We start from the raw sequence: 20,557 nt of genomic DNA on the forward strand, positions 1-20,557 counted from the left end.
GACTGATAGATGCCATCTAGGTAACGTTCATGTTAGCTAGCTGCTAACATGGCTAACTCGAACTGTATGGTTTTTCACACTCAAATAGCCTCCATCATGGAGGTACTAGCGAATGCAGCCGTGGCAGAGATCTGTAAAGTCGTAGACGACGATTATGAAGTGTTTCGTTTGGAAATAACTCAAGGCCAGAAAGAAAACAGGGCATTGAGGAGGAAACTACAGCTACTGGAAATGAAGGTGTCGCGGGAACGCGTCCTCGCCAGCCCCAGAAGTGTCAAGATACTCGACAGATACAGAGTAACGGCAAGAGGTAAATTTTTGCAGAATAGCCCTGGCAATATGTGGAAAATGTTACTTTTTTCATGAGAACATTACACTTTACCTATCTACTTTTGTCTGTGCCAGAGAGCGCAGAATAACGGTTTAATTTACGAACGCGCAACACCCGTTAAATATGACCGGTGTCAGTAAACGTCGGCAAAAAAAGTCATTAAATTGTTGCCAGCGCAGCTTGTCACCAACGCTATACATAACATGAAAACAGCCTAACCAGCTCTGATAGGGCGAGTAAAATGGTCAGAGTGAGTTGTTCTCTTGTGTCTGGAAGTAACTAGCCAACTTTAGCCAGTTAGATTAGGTGCTTGACTGCAGTTGTGAGGTCAGAACGCTCGGATGAACCCAGCTCCTCGGTCACACACCGTTGGTACACAAGTACAGTTTTGGGGCCCTGAACACATATGGAACCATCGTAAAAAAAAACTCATCATGGAGGCTTTTTTCCCATTCCTCCATAACCAAATAATGTGTTTTGTGTCATATCTCCAAAATCAAACATGATACTACAGAAAAGTTGATGTATACCCACCCTTGTGTTTTGATGGTCAATGACTACAAGGATGTCATGCACAACCTCAAACCTCATTTTGCTATTCCACCATAACCAGACAATGTATTTTCTGTAATATCTGCTGAATCAAATATGATAACACAGAAAATTTGATTTTCACACCTACACTACATGGCCAAAAGTTATACACCCATTGCTGACAGGTGTATACAATCGAGCATGCAATCTCCATAGACAAACAGTGGCAGTAGAATGGCCCGTTTGTCCAATTTCTGCCCTTCTAGAGTGGCCCCGGTCAACTGTAAGTGCTGTTATTGTGAAGTGGAAACGTCAAGAAGCAGCAATGGCTCAGCCACGAAGTGGTAGGCCACACAAGTGTAACAGTATAGATTTTGTCCGTCCCCTCGCCCTGACCCGGGTTCGCACCAGGGACCCTCTGCACACATAGACAACTGACACCCACGAAGCATCGTTACCCATCGCGCCTCTGCAAGGGGAACAACTACTTCAGGTCTCAGAGCGAGTGACGTCACCCGATTGAAACGCTATTAGCGCGCACCACCGCTAACTAGCTAGCCATTTCACATCAGTTACACTCACCCCCCTTTTGACCACCTCCTTTTTCCGCAGCAACCAGTGATCCGGGTCACAGCACCAATGTAACAGTATAGCTTTCGTCCGTCCCCTCGCCGGGCTCGAACCAGGAACCCTCTGCACACATAGACAACTGACACCCACGAAGCATCGTTACCCATCCCTGCCACAAAAGCCGCGGCCCTTGCAGAGCAAGGGGAACAACTGCTTCAGGTCTCAGAGCGAGTGATGTCCCTGATTGAAACGCTATTAGCACGCACCACCGCTAACTAGCTAGCTATTTCACATCGGTTACACAAGCTCATAGAACGGGACCGACGAGTGCTGAAGCGCATAGCTCGTAAAAATTGTCTGTCCTCGGTTGCAACACTCACTACCGAGTTCCAAACTTCCTCTGGAAGCAACGTCAGAACAAGAACTGTTTGTCGGTAGCTTCATGAAATGGCTTTCCATGTACAAGCAGCCGCACGCAAGCCCAAGATAACCATGGGCAATGCCAAGCATCGGCTGGAGTGGTGTAAAGCTCGCTGCCATTGGACTCTGGAGCAGTGGAAACGTGGTCTCTGAAGTGATGAATCATTCTTCACCATCTGGCAGTCCAAAGGACAAGTTTGGCGGATGCCAGGAAAACGCTGCCTCTCCCAAATGCATAGTGCCAACTGTAAAGTTTGGTGAAGGAAGAATAATGGTCTAGGGCTGTTTTTCATGGTTCGGGCTTGGTCCCTTAGTTCCAGTGAAGGGAAATCTTAACACTACAGCATAGTGACATTCTAGATGATTCTGTGCTTCCAACTTTGTGACAACAGTTTGTGGAAGGCCCATTCCTGTTTCAGCATGACAATGCCCCGTGCACAAAGCGAGGTCCATACAGAAATGGTTTGTCAAGATCGGTGTGGAAGAACTTGACTGGCCTGCACAGAGCCCTGACCTCAACTCCATCGAAAACCTTTGGGATGAATTGGAACACCAACTGCGAGCCAGGCGGAAACGTGTTCTTATCAGTGCCCAACCTCACTAATGCTCTTGTGGCTGAATGGAAGCAAATCCCTGCAGCAATGTTCCAACATCTAGTGGAAAGCCTTCCCAGAAGAGTGGAGGCTGTTATAGCAGCAAAGGGGGCACCAACTCCATATTAATGCCCATGATTTTGGAATGAGATGTTCAACAAGTGGGTATCCACAGACTTTTGGCCTTGTGTATGTTTTGATGTTCAAGTACAACATCATAAACAGTTCCGACAATTATATAATGGTGGCCTGCCATGGGAAGATATCCAATGAAATCGGCATTTCTCACAACATACACCATAGAATATTATTTATATTTATTTTTAAAAATAAAATAATTGAGAAATATGAAAGTGAATTGCAGTTTTAGGGGCAATACGGAATACATTTTGGGGGGATTCTGCTTAACTGAAAATGTATGCATAGAGTTAGCCCAATATTGGACTAAAGTAGCCTAATGTTACTCATTATAGTCCAAGGACCTAATATGTTCTGTTTAAAGGTGAATTGGCTCTGGAAGCCAAAACAGCCAAATACTATTTCTAAACATGAATCGATTCTCAATTGCGGTACTGTTCTAGAAACATAAACCGTTTGCTTTCATATCATATTAAAATTATTTCACAAATGCAAAATACACACTTACTGTACACTGCATTAACTGGATTTAACACAGTTGCAACCGACCAGTATTTTTCAGTGACGTGTTTGTGGAGTCCGTCTTCCGTTTACACAGGTTTTGGAGACACATATAGCTAATTAGCACAGGTATTCCACTCGGTCTTCCTTCTGTTTTCCATAAACAAGCACTGTAATATGTCTGTGTGGGAACCCTAACCCTATAAAAGGTCTGTAGTAAATTGTTTCTTGCTGATATGAAAGATACGTTCCTTATGTTTCCAAAACCTTACCGCAAGCGATGAATGTTAATGTTGAAACAAAACTACCCTGCTCAGAAGATACTATCGTCAATAGGGAAAGGAAAAGGGGATACCTAGTCAGTTGTTCAACTGAAATGTCTTCCACATTTAACCCAACCCCTATGAATCAGAGAGGTGCGGGGGGCTACCTTAATCGACATCCACGTCTTCAACCCACCGTTCCCCGGGCGCTAACTGCCTCGCTGAGGGGCAGAACGACAGATTTTTACCTTGTCAGTTCGTGGATTCGATCCAGCAAACTTTCGGTTACTGGCCCAACGCTCTAAGCGCTAAAGCAGTTCGCGTCTATGAATGGAGTCAGCCATTGACACCAAGCTAAGGCAATAGCATGCAGGATTCTGAATGGGACAGGGACGTATGTCTGGTCCCCCCACTTTAACTTTTAACTCCATAGACTTCAAGAAGGCTTTGGAAGTATATATGGTGACACTGGAAGATTGAGGTTCTATGGTATACTTTTCAAGATTGTTACAAACATGGACACTTTGACTACTTCAAGGGTCGTTAAACCAAATGAGTACCTTGTGCATCCCTTTGATATTTTAAGTAGAAATGGTGCACCAATATTACATTTAAAAGCCTTTTAACTTAATATTCCTTTTAATATAGACCACATGGAAAATTTCATAAATCTGATTTTTCTATATGAATAAAGACTGCCTAATGTGCCACAATTCAGCATTTTGACATGGCCTTCTGTGACTTTCTAGGAATATTTGAACCCACTTAACACCATCATTGTAAAGCCATAGTTATATTGTTGCTTTCACCAAGTCATTTCTGAACATTGTTATTTATTTAATGTGATTAGTGGTTCATCTAATCATATGAAATGTCTGTCCCTCATTTTAAGGTCAACCCTGTTACGTGAACTCGTTTTAATATAGTGAAACTATTCCTTTTAAAAAATTCTAAAGAAACATTGAACATCTAAGCTGAGCTGGTTCTACTCTTTTTGGCCATTTTCTGGCGTTTTGTGTTGGAAAACTGAGCAGGTCGAGCATAACACGTCAACCTTGTTACCCATAGATAGATAGGCTAGACATGTTTTAACAATGATTTTTGTTGTGAAGCTCACATTCGATTGCCCCTCCCTGTTGCACACAAGCTTCCATTCCCCCTGTCACAAGGAGGATGAAATCGTCAACCATGTTACTTTATTTGGCACTTAATAGGAACTTACTCTATACTCTAAACATTTGGTGGCACAACCCTCAATTATGGGCAATACCACAGAGTTTTCAAACCCAGTTCCAAGTGGCCAACACAGGAACACCTTGCACAGCACATTCGACAGACCAGACAGGGGTTTGGGAAGTCAATGGGAGAAGTTAGTTGTTAAATTTTCTCAAAATCTGAAGGCACGATATAGATTCCAATGTCTCAAGTAGCTGAACATGTCATTACAACAACCTGTTCTAATTTTTGTCAAAAACAACTTTATATCAAAGGAGTGCCTTGGATTTGACGGTCTGCACGTGCACAGTCCGGCAGGACACAACCGTTATACCCGATGATGTGTTTCTGCGTGTGAGCTTAGCTAGCTATCGTCGCTATGACATCGCCTACAGGCGTGGTCAGGATTTATATTAGAGAAGCAGTTCCTCGACCTCTTCATGTTCAGTGCCTATAGAAAGTCTACACCCCCTTGAAGTCTTCACATTTTGTTGCATTACAAAGTGGGATTGAAATGGATTGAATTGTAATTTCTGGTCATTGATCTACACAAAATACTCTAATGTCAGTAAAAAAATAAATATACATACATACATACACACACTACGGTTCAAAAGTTTGGGGTCACTTAGAAATTCTTGTTTTTGAAAGAAAAGCAAATTTTTTTGTGCATTAAAATAACATCAAATTGATCAGAAATACAGTGTAGACATTGTTAATGTTGTAAATGACTATTGTAGCTGGAAACGGCTTTTTAAAAAATGGAATATCTACATAGGCATACAGAGGCCCATTATCAGCAACCATCACTGCTGTGTTCCAATGGCACGCTGTGTTAGCTAATTCAAGTTTATAATTTGAAACTGAGACTGACGAGTTTCAGAAGAAAGTTCTTTGTTTCTGACTATTTTGAGCCTGTAATCGAACCCACCAATGCTGATGCTCCAGATACTCAACTAGTCTAAAGAAGGCCAGTGTTATTGCTTCTTTAATCTGAACAACAATTTTTGGCTGTGCAAACATAATTGCAAAAGGGTTTTCTAATGATCAATTAGCCTTTTTAAAATGATAAACTTCGATTAGCTAACAACGTGCCATTGGAACACAGGAGTGATGGTTGCTGATAATGGGCCTCTGTACTCCTATGTAGATATTCCATTAAAGATCTGCCGTTTCCAGCTACAATAGTCATTTACAACATTAACAATGTCTACACTGTATTTCTGATCAATTTGATATTTTAATGGACAAAAAATGTGCTTTTCTTTCAAAAACAAGGACATTTATAAGTGACCCCAAACTTTTGAACGGTAGTGTATATATAAACTCAGCAAAAAAAGAAACGTCCTCTCGCTGTCAACTGCGTTTATCTTCAGCAAACTTAAGATGTGTAAATATTTGTACGAACATAACAAGATTCAACAACTGAGACATAAACTGAACAAGTTCCACAGACATGTGACTAACAGAAATGGAATAATGTGTCCCTGAACAAAGGAGGGGGTCAAAATAATCAAAAGTAACAGTATCTGGTGTGGCCACCAGCTGCATTAAGTACTGCAGTGCATCTCCTCCTCATGGACTGCACCAGATTTGCCAGTTCTTGCTGTGAGATGTTACCTCACTCTTCCACCAAGGCACCTACAAGTTCCCGGACATTTTGGGGGGGAATGTCCCTAGCCCTCACCCTCCGATCCAACAGGTCCCAGACATGCTCAATGGGATTTAAATCCGGGCTCTTCGCTGGCCATGGCATAACACTGACATTCCTGTCTTGCAGGAAATCACGCACAGAATGAGCAGTATGGCTGGTGGCATTGTCATGCTGGAGGGTCATGTCAGTATGAGCCTGCAGGAAGGGTACCACATGAGGGAGGAGGATGTCTTCCCTGTAATGAACAGCATTAAGATTGTCTGCAGTGACAACAAGCTCAGTCCGATAAGGCTGTGACACACCGCCCCAGACCATGACGGACCCTCCACCTCAATTGATCTGGCTCCAGAGTACAGGCCTCCGTGTAAAGCTCATTCTCATTCCTAAATGCGAATTCGACCATCACCCCTGGTGAGACGAAACCACGACTCGTCAGTGAAGAGCACTTTTTGCTCTGTCTGGTCCAGCGACGGTGGGTTTGTGCCCATATGTAACGGATGTGAAATGGCTAGTTAGTTAGCGGGTACGCGCTAATAGCGTTTCAATCAGTTACGTCACTTGCTCTGAAACCTAGAAGTAGTGTTTCCCCTTGCTCTGCAAGGGCCGCGGCTTTTGTGGAGCGATGGGTAACGATGCTTCGTGGGCGACTGTTGTTGATGTGTGCAGAGGGTCCCTGGTTCGCGCCCGGGTCGGGGCGAGGGGACGCCGTAAAGTTATACTGTTACATTGATGCTGTTGACCCGGATCACTGGTTGCTGCGGAAAAGGAGGAGGTTGAAAGGGGGGTGAGTGTAACGGATGTGAAATGGCTAGCTAGTTAGTGGGTACGCGCTAATAACGTTTCAATCAGTTACGTCACTTGCTCTGAAACCTAGAAGTAGTGTTTCCCCTTGGTAACGACGCTTCGTGGGTGACTGTTGTTGATGTGTGCAGAGGGTCCCTGGTTCGCGTCAGGGCGAGGGGACGTACTAAAGTTATACTGTTACACATAGGCAACGTTGCCGGTGATGTCTGGTGAGGACCTGCCTTACAACAGGCCTACAAGCCCTCAGTCCAGCCTCTCTCAGCCTATTTCGGACAGTCTGAGCACTGATGGAGGGATTGTGTGTTCAGCTGTCCGTCTTGTCTCCCTGTAGCGCTGTCTTAGGCGTCTCACAGTACGGACATTGCAATTTATTGCCCTGGCCACATCTGCAGTCCTCATGCCTCCTTGCAGCATGCCTAAGGCACGTTCACGCAGATGGCACGTTCAGGGCATCTTTCTTTTGGTGTTTTTCAGAGTCAGTAGAAAGGCCTCTTTAGTGTCCTAAGTTTTCATAACTGTGACCTTAATTGCCTACCGTCTGTAAGCTGTTAGTGTCTTAACGACCGTTCCACAAGTTCATGTTCATGAATTGTTTATGGTTCATTGAACAAGCATGGGAAACGGTGTTTAAACCCTTTACAATGAAGATCTGTGAAGTTATTTGGAATTTTACAAATTATCTTTGAAAGACAGGGTCCTGAAAAAGGGACATTTATTTTTTTGCTGGGTTTATATTACACACACAGTACCAGTCAAAAGTTTGGACACCTGCTCATTCAAGGGTTTTTATTTTTACTATTTTCGAGAATAATAGTGAAGACATCAAAAATATGAAATAACACATGGAATCATGTAGCAACCAAAAGTGTTAAACAAATCAAAATTATATTTTATATTCTTCAAAGTAGCCACCCTTTGCCTTGATGAGAACTTTGCACACTCTTGTCATTCTCTCAACCAGCTTCATGATGAATGCTTTTCCAACAGTCTTGAAGGAGTTCCCACATATGCTGAGCACTTGGCTGCTTTTCCTTCACTCAACTGTCCAACTCATCCCAAACCATCTCAATTGGGTTGAGGTCGGGTGATTGTGGAGGCCAGATCATCTGATGCATCACTCCATCACTCTCCTTCTTGGTCAAATAGCTCTCACATCCTGGAGGTGTGTTTTGGGTCATTGTCCTGTTAAAAAACAAATGATAGCAAAGCACCATCACACCTCCTTCTCCATGCTTCACGGTGGGAACCACACACGCAGAGATCATCCATTCACCTACTTTGCGTCTCACAAAGACAGGACGGTTGGAACCAAAAATCTCATTTGTACTCATCAGACCAAAGGACAGATTTCCACCGGTCTAATGTCCATTGCTCGTGTTTCTTAGCCCAAGCACGTATCTTCTTATTGGTGTCCTGTTAGTAGTGGTTTCTTTGCAGCAATTCGACCACGAAGATCTGATTCACTCAGTCTCCTCTGAACAGTTGATGTTGAGATGTGTCTGTTAATTTAACTCTGACGTGTTTATTTGGGCTGCAATTTCTGAAGCTGGTAACTTTAATGAACTTATCCTCTGCAGCAGAGGTAACTCTGGGTCTTCCTTTCCTGTGGCAGTCCTCATGAGAGCCAGTTTCATCATAGCGCTTGATGGTTTTTACAACTGCACTTGAAGAAACTTTCATCTTAAAGTAATGATGGACTGTCCTTTCTCTTTGCTTATTTGAGCGGTTCTTGCCATAATATGGACTTGGTCTTCTACCAAATAGGGCTATCTTCTGTATACCACCCCTACCTTGTCACAACATAACTGATTGGCTCAAATGCATTGAGGAAAGAAACTCCACACATTAACTTTTGGCACACCTGTTAATTGAAAAGCTGGTTGAGAGAATGCCAAGAGTGTGCAAAGCTGTCAAAGGCAAAGGGTGGCTACTTCGAAGAATATAATTTTTTTTGATTTGTTTAACACTTTTTTGGTTACTACATTATTCCATGTGTTATTTCATAGTTTTGATGTCTTCACTTATACTACAAGGTACCTGGAATGAGTAGGTGTGTCCAAACTTTTGACTGGTACTATATATTTATTTTCTTCAAATTCATTAATTTTTAAACAACAATATAGTCGTTGCATAAGTATTTACCCCCTTTGGTTATGCAAGCCTAAATTAGTTCAGAAGTAACATTTGGAAATCACAAGTTTTATATGGACTCACTTTTTATGAAATAAGAGGTTGACATGATTTTTGAATGTTTACCCTTTCCTCTGTCCCACATACATACAACATCTGTAAGGTCCATCAGTCAAGCATTGACTTTCAAGCACATATTCAACTACAAAGACCAGGGAGCTTTTCGAAAGCCTCAAAGAAGGGCAGGGATCGGTAACAATAACAAATCAGATATTGAATATGTCCTCAAGCATGGTCAAGTTAATAATTTAGGCTGTGGATGATGTATTAAATCCTCCAGACACATCCTTCTGAACTGAGCTGCAGGACAGAAAGAAAACTGCTTAGAGATGTCACCATGAGGTCATTGGTGATTTTTAAAACAGCTACAGAGTTAAATGGGTATGATTGGAGAAAACTGAGAATGGATCAACATTGTAGTGACCACAATAATGAGTGAAAAGAATACAAATATACAGAATAAAATATTCATAAACCTGCAACAAGGCACTAAAGTAATACTGCAAAGGAATGCACTTTTAGGCCTAATTGCAAAGCCTTATGTTTGGGGGAAATCCAACAACAGATCACTGAGTAATTGCCTCCTTATTTTAAAGCATGGTGGTGGCTGCATCGTGGTATGGATATACTTGACATCGGCAAAGACCAGACACTGGGAGAGGAATTCACCTTTCTGCAGGACAATTACCAAAAACAGAATGCCAAATCTACGCGGGAGTTGCTTACCGAGAATACAGTGAATGTTCCTGAGTGGCCAAGTTACAATTTTGACTTAAATCTGCTTGAAAATCTATGGCAAGACTGAGCTTGATTTAAAAAAATAAAAAATAAAAAAGATATATAAGTAAGAAGAATGGACAAATATTGTACAATACAGGTGTGCAAACCAAAGAAGACCCACAGCTGACTCCAGGGGAATAATTATCTAATCAAGGTATATTAGTGTTTATTTTTAATTCATTTTTTTGAAGTATTGTGTAGATCGTTGACCCCCCAAAAAAGACAAATCAATTTGAATCCCACTTTGTAACACAAAATGTGAAGAAATCCATGATGGGTGTAGACTTTCTACAGCCATTCCCTGTGCAGTCTGGAGTGAGACAGAGCTCACTCTTCTCTCCTATCCTCTTCGTTATTACCATTGACCGGATCATGACCAAAACCACATCATACAAATTACATTTACATTACATTTAAGTCATTTAGCAGACGCTCTTATCCAGAAGTATGGAGTGGACCCTCTTCTCCCAGCTGGAAGATCTCTAGCAGTGTTTTCCACAAGCACATGGAGTAGCCAGCCAATGAACTAAATAGCCCAAATTATGTTAAATTAAAGGTTACATTTAAAATCAAACAAATTGTGTGATGGGCACTTTTTTTCAAATGACAAAATGGGTCTCTGAAATAAACATAACAGATGCTCAATTAAATTCTGGCTTGTCAGTAGTTTACCGAATCGTATCGGTCAGAGCCGTTCATATGGCTCCCTAATTTGCATACTGGTAGGCGTTTTGGCGATTATTTGCAGATAAATTATGAAAATATTCAATGAGGAATCCTCCTCACTACAGGAACAATCAGAGAGCGCCTCACTCTGGTCAAAAATATGATAAATGTAAACAGAAATTGTTTAACGTCATTGTCTGGCATGTCCTGATGGACTTCATATCGACAATACGAACAAGATCTTTAGTTTACTTGTCCAGATGCGATATCATGGACATAAATACGTTGTATGAGTTATAAAAAACAAAATAAATGTGCCAGAAAACAATAGGCTAAGTGGATCTCGACTCATCGTTACCACATTTGGGACGTGCAAATTCACTCACAGCGACGAGGAAGGAGCATCACGCTCTCTCCCTCCGTGTAAAGAAATTGGACTACGTCAAATATGATATATTATATTGACAAGATATTTGAGTGGCCGCTCTAATAATGGAAATACATGTCCTCAATGATGGAAGGTAGGCAAGGTCAGGTGGGACCATTCTAGCCAATGAGAGGGCAGATACGTGTGACCAACAGGCTTAAGTTGTTTTTCCTCAAAGTTGCCGGAATGCCATGTGCATCCACTTATCAGTACATTTTGTAACAGCCTGAAACTTATATTCGATCAAATAAGCCTCATATAATTCGACACTCATCGATCTCCATACAAAAGAGGGCTCATCTCACGCGGACAGATTTTGGAAGGAGTAAATCCTCTCACTTCGGCTCTGACTGCAACAACAGCGCACGCAACCCACACACTCAGGAACCGGAAGGCGGGACAGACAGACTGTCAAACCAGCAGTGTTTCCCTGTCATTGCTTACTTTGACTGACAGGTGCCTGTCCTATCAATAGAAAACTAGAAGTTGCATATCGTTTATTTTAGCGGGAGAGGGCTCGGCAACTTTTTTCTGACTAGCAAAGTGAAAAGTAGCCTAGTTAATGTAAGTGAAACAAGGAGCCAGCTGAAAATTAGTACTATAATCCGCTGTATAGCCGAAAGCTGGTGCAAGTACACCTTTTAGTTGTAGTTGCCCTGGACAAACACATCTCATTCAGCTCATTTTAGGGCTTGATGATTAGTTGACAAGTTGAATCAGGTGCGCTTGTCCAGGGTTACAATACATGTGTACTGTTGGGGTACTCAAGGACCAGGTTTGGGAAACACTGGTCTAGACAATAACCTCTCATTGTGCATTTGTCCAACTCATCCCATTTGGAGGTCTGAGTAGAACTGCCTCAAAACAAATGTCCACCTATAATACAACAGCAATGTCAAATCTGTTCTGTTGTATGGTTTGGAATGTCCCATGTTGTCAAGAACCACTTGAAAACGGATGTAGTCTTTCAGCAGTGGTTGTCTTGAGAATCTGCTGCATCTTCTGGCCCCGAATAAAATACACAACAGTACGTTATACAAGAAGTCCAGTTGCCAAAATTTCACACAACACTTCAAGAGACATTCTCAGAATGCCCAGTTTTGACTCATTCTGGGTTTATGTCCCAGTGAGGAGGAAGTGGATTGAGTAAGTGTGTCTATTAGAATGAGATCTTTGTCAGCCTATGTGGACAACTCTCTGGCTAGAGGATCTCGTACACTCTGATCTGCTATGACCCTGTTGGTCATCCATGCCATGAATCTTGCCTAAATGAACAACTGTATAAATGGACACATGCTGTATACTCTCGTCTAAATTGACAACTGGTCTGACCTAGATGTACACTTGCACTCCAACCTTCAATCCGGTACATCTAAAGGAAGTTCCTTCCATCTTAACTTTTTCCTCCCCTTGCCACATTGCGCCAGGCTGTTGTGAAGCACTCTGACAGTAGTTGTTGTGAAAAGGGCTATATAAATGAGTCTGGGGCTGGACATCAATCAACAAATACAAAGCATAATTTGTTGGAGGATTTTCTCATTTTCTGTTTCGTTCTTCTTGAATGCCTGAAAATGAACTTGATTGATATCTTTAATGTTAGTGCGATCTTTAAGGAGAATTGTGAAGTGCTTCTAAATGGAAATGTTCTTTTCTGAAATAATAATAATTTGAGGGGTGGGTGGCATTTGGAACCGCCAAGCAATTGAGATGCACACATGCCCATGAAATCCCTGGGTCCAGACAAATCAAAGGACCTTCTTGTGTTCGGTGAATTCACAGGGGTCACACAGTATCCACATTCACAACCAGGGGCAAGAAAACTGCAGCAGACAACTATGTATGCCACAGAAATATTATATTGTGTATGTTGTCAGAATCTGCGATTTTCAGTGGATTACTTCCCATGGCTTACCATGGCAGTCCTCCATTAGATAATAAACTGAACTATTTATGATGTTGTACTGGGCGTCATTGTAATCGTTGACCATCAAAACATAGGTGTAGACGTCACCTTTTCTGTGTCTATCATGTTTGATTCAGAAGATATGAGGCAAAATACATTTAGTTACGGCAGAATGAAAAACTGCAGTTTTTGCGATAGCTCCATATCTGAACATATTCAGGGCCCCAAATTGTACCAAGTTCCATGGTTTTATGAAAAAGTGAACATATCACCTAAAGTTTGGCACATATCGATTGGACTATATGACAGGCTGTGGGGCCTATAGCCCTGTTCTCCTCAGCATGTGTAACTTTAGATGTGTTAACCAGAATTGGGTCTTGATCAGTTTCTGGATAGTATGCAATAATTCCCCTGATTATTTAGCTGTCAAAGACGCACTATCATATTCTAACCAGATTCTTGATTTACTCAAGGAAAACAATGTGATGCATGAAACATATCAATCTATAAATAGTATATCATGAAGTTTTGAGAAGTGTTACCTTACATCCTTACCAATTGTAGACAATGTCAAAAGTGTACAATATAGGGTTGACCGTACCTAACCAGTACCTCTTTCCCCCAATCACTCTCTCAGGTGAAGGACATCTCACTGGAGGCCACAGGAGCTTTGTGAAGCCAGCGGGACACAATACATGGAGCGATGACCAACCAATCACTGTTGATGAGGGGAGTGGAACCTCAACCCAGCACATTATTGTGATAGAGGTTAGTGTAATAGTATTACATCAAAATTACAGTACATCAAATGTGGCCAGTTTATTTCAGAAAGGCTCCCCTCAGCTATTGACTTGCTTACATGTACATCCGTATTTATCTGCCATAAGGGAGCTTGCGAGACTTCCCTACGACATTGTTATACAATTCAACTGGACACCGGTAATAATAACCTCCTCACTTCTTGTGTCAGGCTGCAGATATAGAGGCTGCAGGTCCTGGGGTCAAGCAGGAGAGGTCTGTAGGAGAGGAGGACCCACGTCACAGCAGAGACATCCAGACTGCAGCGCCCCCTGAAGCCACGGAGGACCTTGCCACCGCCGTGCCCCAGCCCAGGACCAGACGCAGCATCACGGAGGTCAGTGGAACGCTGAACGCCGTCCTCAAGTCCGAGACAGACACTGAGACTTTAACTGTAACACACAGCCTCTTACACACAGGATCTGACGACAGATCAGACCCAGAGAGACTTTGTCTGAGGAGACTGGGCTGTCCTCCTGCTCCTGGCTCAGAGTATTTACCGGTATTTCACCAGAGGACTGTTCATTCCCGTGGTGATTGTGACTCGTTAGACACTGGAGGCAATGATCCGTCTTGTTCTTACGCTACAGAGATGGACCCTGGCAACATGCCCTTGGGTTTAGAGACACAGACTGATCTGTCTACAGGGGACTGGAACCAGTACAGTAGTAGTGTATACTCTAAAGGGTGCCAAGATAAAAAAGGGGAGGGTCTGGTCGTAGATGAGGTGACTGTGAAAGTGGAGGGCGACGCTCCTCCCACATGGAATGCAGACGAAACTCACTTAGGAGGACACTCTCAGGGCAGCACCAGTAACTTCTTAGACTACAGGGAAAGCTTAGAGACAAATCTAAATGTCCCAACCCACTCCTCTTTACCCGCGTTCAGGGATCGTGACCCAGTGTCCACGTCAACGGGGCCTTCCGATTCACACGGCCGCATCCTTTTCGATCAGGTATTGAACTCAAACGACAGGACTAGAGCTAAGGCTCAGGGAGGGGGAGCCACATCAGGCAATAGTAAAGAGAAACGGTTCCTCTGCATGTTTTGTAACAAAGGCTTCAGCTGCCTCCAGAATGTGGAGATCCACCAGAGGGTCCACACAGGGGTGAAACCCTACAGCTGTACCCAGTGTCACATGTGCTTCACCCAGGCTGGCACCCTGAAGAGGCATCAGAGGGTCCACACAGGGGAGAAACCCTTCAGCTGTACCCAGTGTCACATGTGCTTCACCCAGGCTGGTCACCTGAAGAGGCACCAGAGGGTCCACACTGGAGAGAAGCCATTCGCCTGTACGCACTGCAGGAAGAGGTTCTCAGAGAGGAGATGCCTCAGGATACACCAGCAGAAAAACCATTCCACTCTATAACAAAGTAACCATTCCACTCGATAGCTTCTGAGGCTTAGATGAAACCCTGCATTAAAGATAGACTCAGCGAGATGACGTAGATGCAAAAAGTAAACAGCGGGTCAATTTCCATAACAACTAAGAGCGTTGAAGTGCAAGGCCCAGACATTGTAGGATATATAAGCCTAAAAAGTCAATTACATATAGTGTTTGTACTGTGTAGGCCAGTGTTTACCAACTCCAGTCCTCAAGTCTACCAAAAGTACACATTTTCGTTGTAGTCCTGGACCAACACACCTCATTGTCCAGTGCTACAATAAAAATGGGTTCTGTTGGGGGACTTGAGTTGGGAAACACCGTTGTAGGATATGATGTTCATAAATGCCCATTTTATTACTTCCATTCAACTACTATATTCTTTCCCCCAAGATACTTTTAATGAGAAAATGCAGTTTTTCAGTTGAGACCTGTGGCTTTCATATGGTGTGTTTAAAACTTGTTTATGTTCAATAAACACCTAAATGGGACTTTTCATTCTAAGACTTTCATTGAGACTCTCTTTAGTATACATCACATCTGATCTCACGCTATTCTGCATATTCTGATAGCGCTTTATAACCATTATACACTTACTAAATATACCTACACACAAACACCTACTGTACACATCAAAATAGTCAGGTTTGTCTGACTTATCATAGGGGACTTATTTTTACCCACAACATATTTATATGTATGTCCACCATGATGGGTTTAACAACAGTGAAATCATTCTGTAACTACAGTATAGGACTCAAATGCAGTAGGGATGGGTAAATACTCCATGTTGAAAGTGTGTTTATTATCTGTGTGTACGTACCTGAGTTTGTGTATGTCTGTAATCTGCATTACCTGTCTCTTCTAGGAGGAAGAGGGTCCAGAGGTGCTGCTGGTGAAGGAGGAGGGGTGTGAGGAGGGTCTGAGTAACCCTGAGGGGACAATGGTCATGGAGGACAACCAGACTACACCTCCTCCTGAACCCACAGAGGAGCCAGCTGAGCAGCACAGGACCACACTCAGTCTCACTGAGGTGAGCCCAATGTGAACTACTGTCTGAATGGTATTAGGTCAGGGCCCGTATCCACAAAGCCTCTCAGAGTAGGAGTGCTGATCTAGGATCAGTTTTGCCTTTTAGATCAATGACTCTTTGTGGCTACGGGCCCAGGTCTTGATTAAATTTGTCTTAAGTGTGGGAACATGCCTTTTGAATGATCAAACCATTAAAGAGTGTCAAGTAATCAAATCAACTATCATGTTTGCATAGTACTCATAGCAATCCCTCATTACCCAATCAGAAGATGCTCCATAGCAGGGTGCTCATATCATATTTCTTGATCCAACATCCTCTCACTCTGTACCTCTTACAGTCAGTGGACATGGAGGATGGGAAGCCTGATCTGCTGCTGGTCAAAGAGGAGACGATAGAAGATGGACCAGAGAGCATTGATCTGCTGAGTGGACTAAAGATGGGGGAGCAAGGTAAGGGAGAAATACATATAGCCTACATACAGTAATAGATCTTCAATGGGAATAGTGATGCACATGGCTATTATTTCTTAATTCATAAAATCAATACAACTTATGTTTACATACAAAACCACACATTATAATGTATGAACTTGACCAGGTAATTGACAATAAATACTCCGTATGTAGATTTTTCTCTGCCATGTTTATAAAGTATATTTTGTAACCTTTCTGCAGGTGGTTGGCTGGAGGCTAACAGAGGAGACTGGACGGCCATCTTGGATTCCCAGACCCAGACAGGTGCAGCCAAAGGCCCTGGGGACGACATCACTGAGCAGGCCAGGACCAGAGGGGACATAGTGGAGGTCAGTGGATGGGACAGCGTCCTCAATTCTGGGCTGGGGAACAACACTGTTAACCACAACCAGAAACAGACAGTCGAACACAAAACAACCAAACTCAGTCTCCATGACTACAGACTGGCTGAGACCAGGGTGAGGCGTAGATTTGGTCTGCGGGGATAGGGAGGTGTCCGTATGAGAACAGGAGAGGACAGACACAGACTCTGCTAGAGATGCTCCATTCTGCTCCTATAGTTGTGATTCAGAGAGACTGATGGCACCTCAGGTTAACCCACTAACAGGTGCTGCCTTCAGCCTGCCTTCTATAGGATCTATCAACTGAGATCTATCAACTGGAACATGGACCCTGCAACAACACAGACACTCCCTGGCCTTCATCCTCCTCACACTCTCCTTATGTTAAACCAGAACTCAGACAATGCTAGTGCCTCAACACTAAATGGCTACACAAGCCCATTGACAAATGACAGTAGTAGAAACGCTTTCAGGTGATCCGGTGGCGAAGAGAAGCGCTTCCAGTGTTCGTTCTGGGGGAAAGCCTGGAGATCCACCAGAGGATGCACACGGGAGAAATCATTTGGGTGCGACCTGTGTCAGGCCAGATTCTCCCACTCCTCCAACCTGAAGTGGCACCAGAGGGTTCACACAAGGGAGAAACCCTTCAGCTGCCCCCAGTGTGAGTAGAGGTTCTCCCATCAGGACCAGCTGAAGATGCACCTGAAGGTCCACACGAGAGAAATGCTGTTCACCTGTACTCACTGCGGGAAGAGGTTTTCAGAGAGGAGCTACCTCAGGATACACCAAAAGAAAATGCACACGGCCCATGTATAGTGACATGTAATGTAGTACTAGATAGTTTGTAGTTAATTCTGTTGGTTGTGAATGTATAGGGAACTGGATGAGGTGAATTGAGTTAAGAACAAGGATGATGAGACGTAGTAGATGGTTGGTGTCCTAAAGTGTCATGTTTACATGTTGAACCTTTTCCAGAGTATTCTAAAATACATTTTATCAAAGGGAGGGTACCAAATTTACAGAAAATGTAAAGTGTTACCATAGTGAGAAAAGTTATTCCACTTGTCACGTGTCCTTTTGTGCAATAGATGTGATTGTAATGCCATTTTGTTGAATTTGGTTATTTTTGTGTCATTCCAATGGCTCTATATTGTTAGGTACTTGAATCACAGTGTTAGAGATGGGCTTAACTGTGGTTAACATTTTATAATATTGTGTCAAGTTTCTTATATAAACCTTCATATGCTCTTCTGTACAATTTATGTTTGCAGTCTGCAGTCCATGAGGACCTGCTGATATCCAGTGTTACTGGCGGGAGAGACTGGACCTCTGAAGCAGCTGGTCACAAATCCTGGCCCCGGATCAGAACCATGGATCAGGAGCCGTCAATATTCCTTCCTGAATCGGAACCAGGACCCAACTGCAAGAGACGGAGACTCCACCACCACACAGAACACAACCAGTGGACAGGTGGACTGAACAACCTCAGTCCTGGTGGTCATCAGAGAGACAGAGGCTCCAGTCAGGGATCCAGTCTGCAGCCCAGAACCTTCTCTTCACAGTCTCAGTGCAGGGATGACGCAGGGCCTGGGGCTGATAGAGATAGACCCTCCTGTTCCTATGATACAAACATCACAGTATCCATGATGAACAGAGCAGGTCACCCTGAGCTTCAGCCTTCACAGAGAGTGGTGGGAGACCCCCCTGGTGGTAGTCTATCAGCAAATCTGTCTTCTCCTTCAGGATCTCATCTAATGTCTGGTGACTGGGTTCATAGAAAGCCTGGGCCTAGCTTTCCTCAGTTACCTCATGGTTACCCCACCAATACAGACAGATTCAGGATGGGCGTTTACCACAAGAAGCACCTAGCCTATAGCACAGCACACAATCCCAACAACACCCAAACAATGACTAGAGGTCAAGGAGGGAGCTCAAAGACTAACCACCTGAGGGCGGTGGCGCCTGCTTCTACCTCCTCTGTCATTGGGTCACAATGTGGAAGGTCGGGCATTAGGACGGATGCCGACAAGCCATACGCCTGCCCCACGTGTGGGAAGCGCTTTGCTAAGACTAAATATATGAAACAGCACCAGAACATTCACACCAAGGAGAGGCCTTTCAAGTGCAAACTATGTTACAAGAGCTTCTCCTTCCTGAGTTACCTCATCAGACATAGCTGTGCCCACAATGGGGAGAAATTGTAGCTATTCTCTAGCTGAAATATTTTATTTATCATGTGAAGTGTACTGGGGTAAGAATTTTGGGGGGGATTACTAGGTCCCTTAGTTGAGCATCTGGGTACGCTCACATGATACAGACTTGTTGTTTTGGTGTGCTAGCCAAAACACTGACATTGAAGTGTATCACTATTTCACCTCTGAACTTGGTTTTACCTATGTTCTATTCATAACAATAGTTTTTATAACCCCTTTAAACACATGATTTGGCATAGTCAGGTGGGATCTGTTAATAATAGGTGATCAAATCTTTTAATAAATGAGATATCATGTTGTCCTTTCAATAAACAAGCAAATAAACAAGCAAATAAAATTAACTTATCATTAAGAATTAAACATGACCTTAGTTTCGTTGGCTTCCTACAAACCTATAGGGCAAGGACCGAGCTTTAAAGGGTTTCCACTAGGTTCCACAGTTAGTTTTAAAAAATGTGCTGTATTGTAAAAATTCCTGAAAACAAATTTGTTATTTTCTAGTTTAAGTTTAGGGTTAGGCAGAAAGTTAGCATTGGGGTTAAGATAAATTGTAGAAATAGGGGTTTAGCCATAATTATGAATGTGGAAACTAGTGACGACCGCTTGAAAGATACTGATCATGAATAGGAGGTTTGATGTGTAGTGTTGGGGATTGTAGTGTTGGGGATTGGGAGGAAGATGTGGGGCCTAAACGGGTAAATGTGTGTTCAGACTCTGCTACTAGCCTGGTCGTGCTGAGAGAAGGGAAGTCAAAGGCACACCCAGACCTGATAATAGAGCTGTTGTCACTTTATAGGGTGGGGCAGAAAGGGAGTAAGGTTGGTTTTCTGTGGGTCCCAGCTCATGTTGGAGTAGGGAGAAATGAGGCAGCGGATAAGGTAGCGAAAGCAGCTCTGAAGAGGGACGAGGTAGATATGGTGGTACCATTCATCTAGAATTCTGTGAGGAAGGTCAGTAGGTATATGGGGAGTGAAATGAGGGATGGGGTGCTGTTGACAAGGCTGAGGTTGGGGCATTGTGGATTGGGAAATGGGTTATTGTTAGTGAGGAAACACCCAGATGGGAAGTGTGAGGTAGAGACTGAAGTACACTACCAGTCAAAAGTTTGGACACACCTACTCATTCATGGGTATTTCTTAATAATAGTGAAGACATCAAAATAACACATATGGAATCATGTAGTAACCAAAAAAAGTATAAAACAAATCAAAATATATTTTAGATTCTTCAAAGTAGCCACCCTTTGCCTTGACAGCTTTGCACACTCTTGGCATTCTCTCAACCAGCTTCATCTGGAATGCTTTTCCAACAGTCTGAAAGGAGTTC

At 43.1% G+C, this 20,557-nt stretch overlaps 2 protein-coding genes across 2 annotated transcripts; both read left to right on the forward strand.

The window, feature by feature from the left end:
• The first annotated feature begins 13,723 nt into the window (after positions 1–13,723).
• On the forward strand, positions 13,724–19,584 carry LOC120052974 (zinc finger protein GLI4-like). The gene is made up of 6 exons (XM_039000223.1): positions 13,724–13,757; positions 13,960–14,124; positions 16,040–16,204; positions 16,542–16,653; positions 16,879–17,006; positions 18,290–19,584. Exons 3-6 carry the CDS (start codon positions 16,115–16,117, stop codon positions 19,220–19,222), a joined length of 1,263 nt encoding a protein of 420 aa, XP_038856151.1. The 5' UTR covers positions 13,724–13,757; positions 13,960–14,124; positions 16,040–16,114; the 3' UTR covers positions 19,223–19,584.
• LOC120053006 (zinc finger protein 184-like) lies at positions 14,131–15,601 on the forward strand. The gene has a single exon (XM_039000258.1). It carries the CDS (start codon positions 14,380–14,382, stop codon positions 15,154–15,156), a length of 777 nt encoding a protein of 258 aa, XP_038856186.1. The 5' UTR covers positions 14,131–14,379; the 3' UTR covers positions 15,157–15,601.
• Positions 19,585–20,557: the final 973 nt, after the last annotated feature.

This window comes from Salvelinus namaycush, chromosome 8, assembly GCF_016432855.1.
Source record: "Salvelinus namaycush isolate Seneca chromosome 8, SaNama_1.0, whole genome shotgun sequence".
In the NCBI taxonomy this organism is placed as follows: domain Eukaryota; kingdom Metazoa; phylum Chordata; class Actinopteri; order Salmoniformes; family Salmonidae; genus Salvelinus; species Salvelinus namaycush.

Coding starts and splice junctions, on each gene's coding strand:
- LOC120052974 (XM_039000223.1), top strand. CDS start 16,115: ATGGTCATGGAGGACAACCAGACTACACCTCCTCCTGAACCCACAGAG. Junction 16,205..16,541: donor CCACACTCAGTCTCACTGAG/GTGAGCCCAATG, acceptor TACCTCTTACAG/TCAGTGGACATGGAGGATGG. Junction 17,007..18,289: donor CCAGAGGGGACATAGTGGAG/GTCAGTGGATGG, acceptor TTATGTTTGCAG/TCTGCAGTCCATGAGGACCT.
- LOC120053006 (XM_039000258.1), top strand. CDS start 14,380: ATGGACCCTGGCAACATGCCCTTGGGTTTAGAGACACAGACTGATCTG.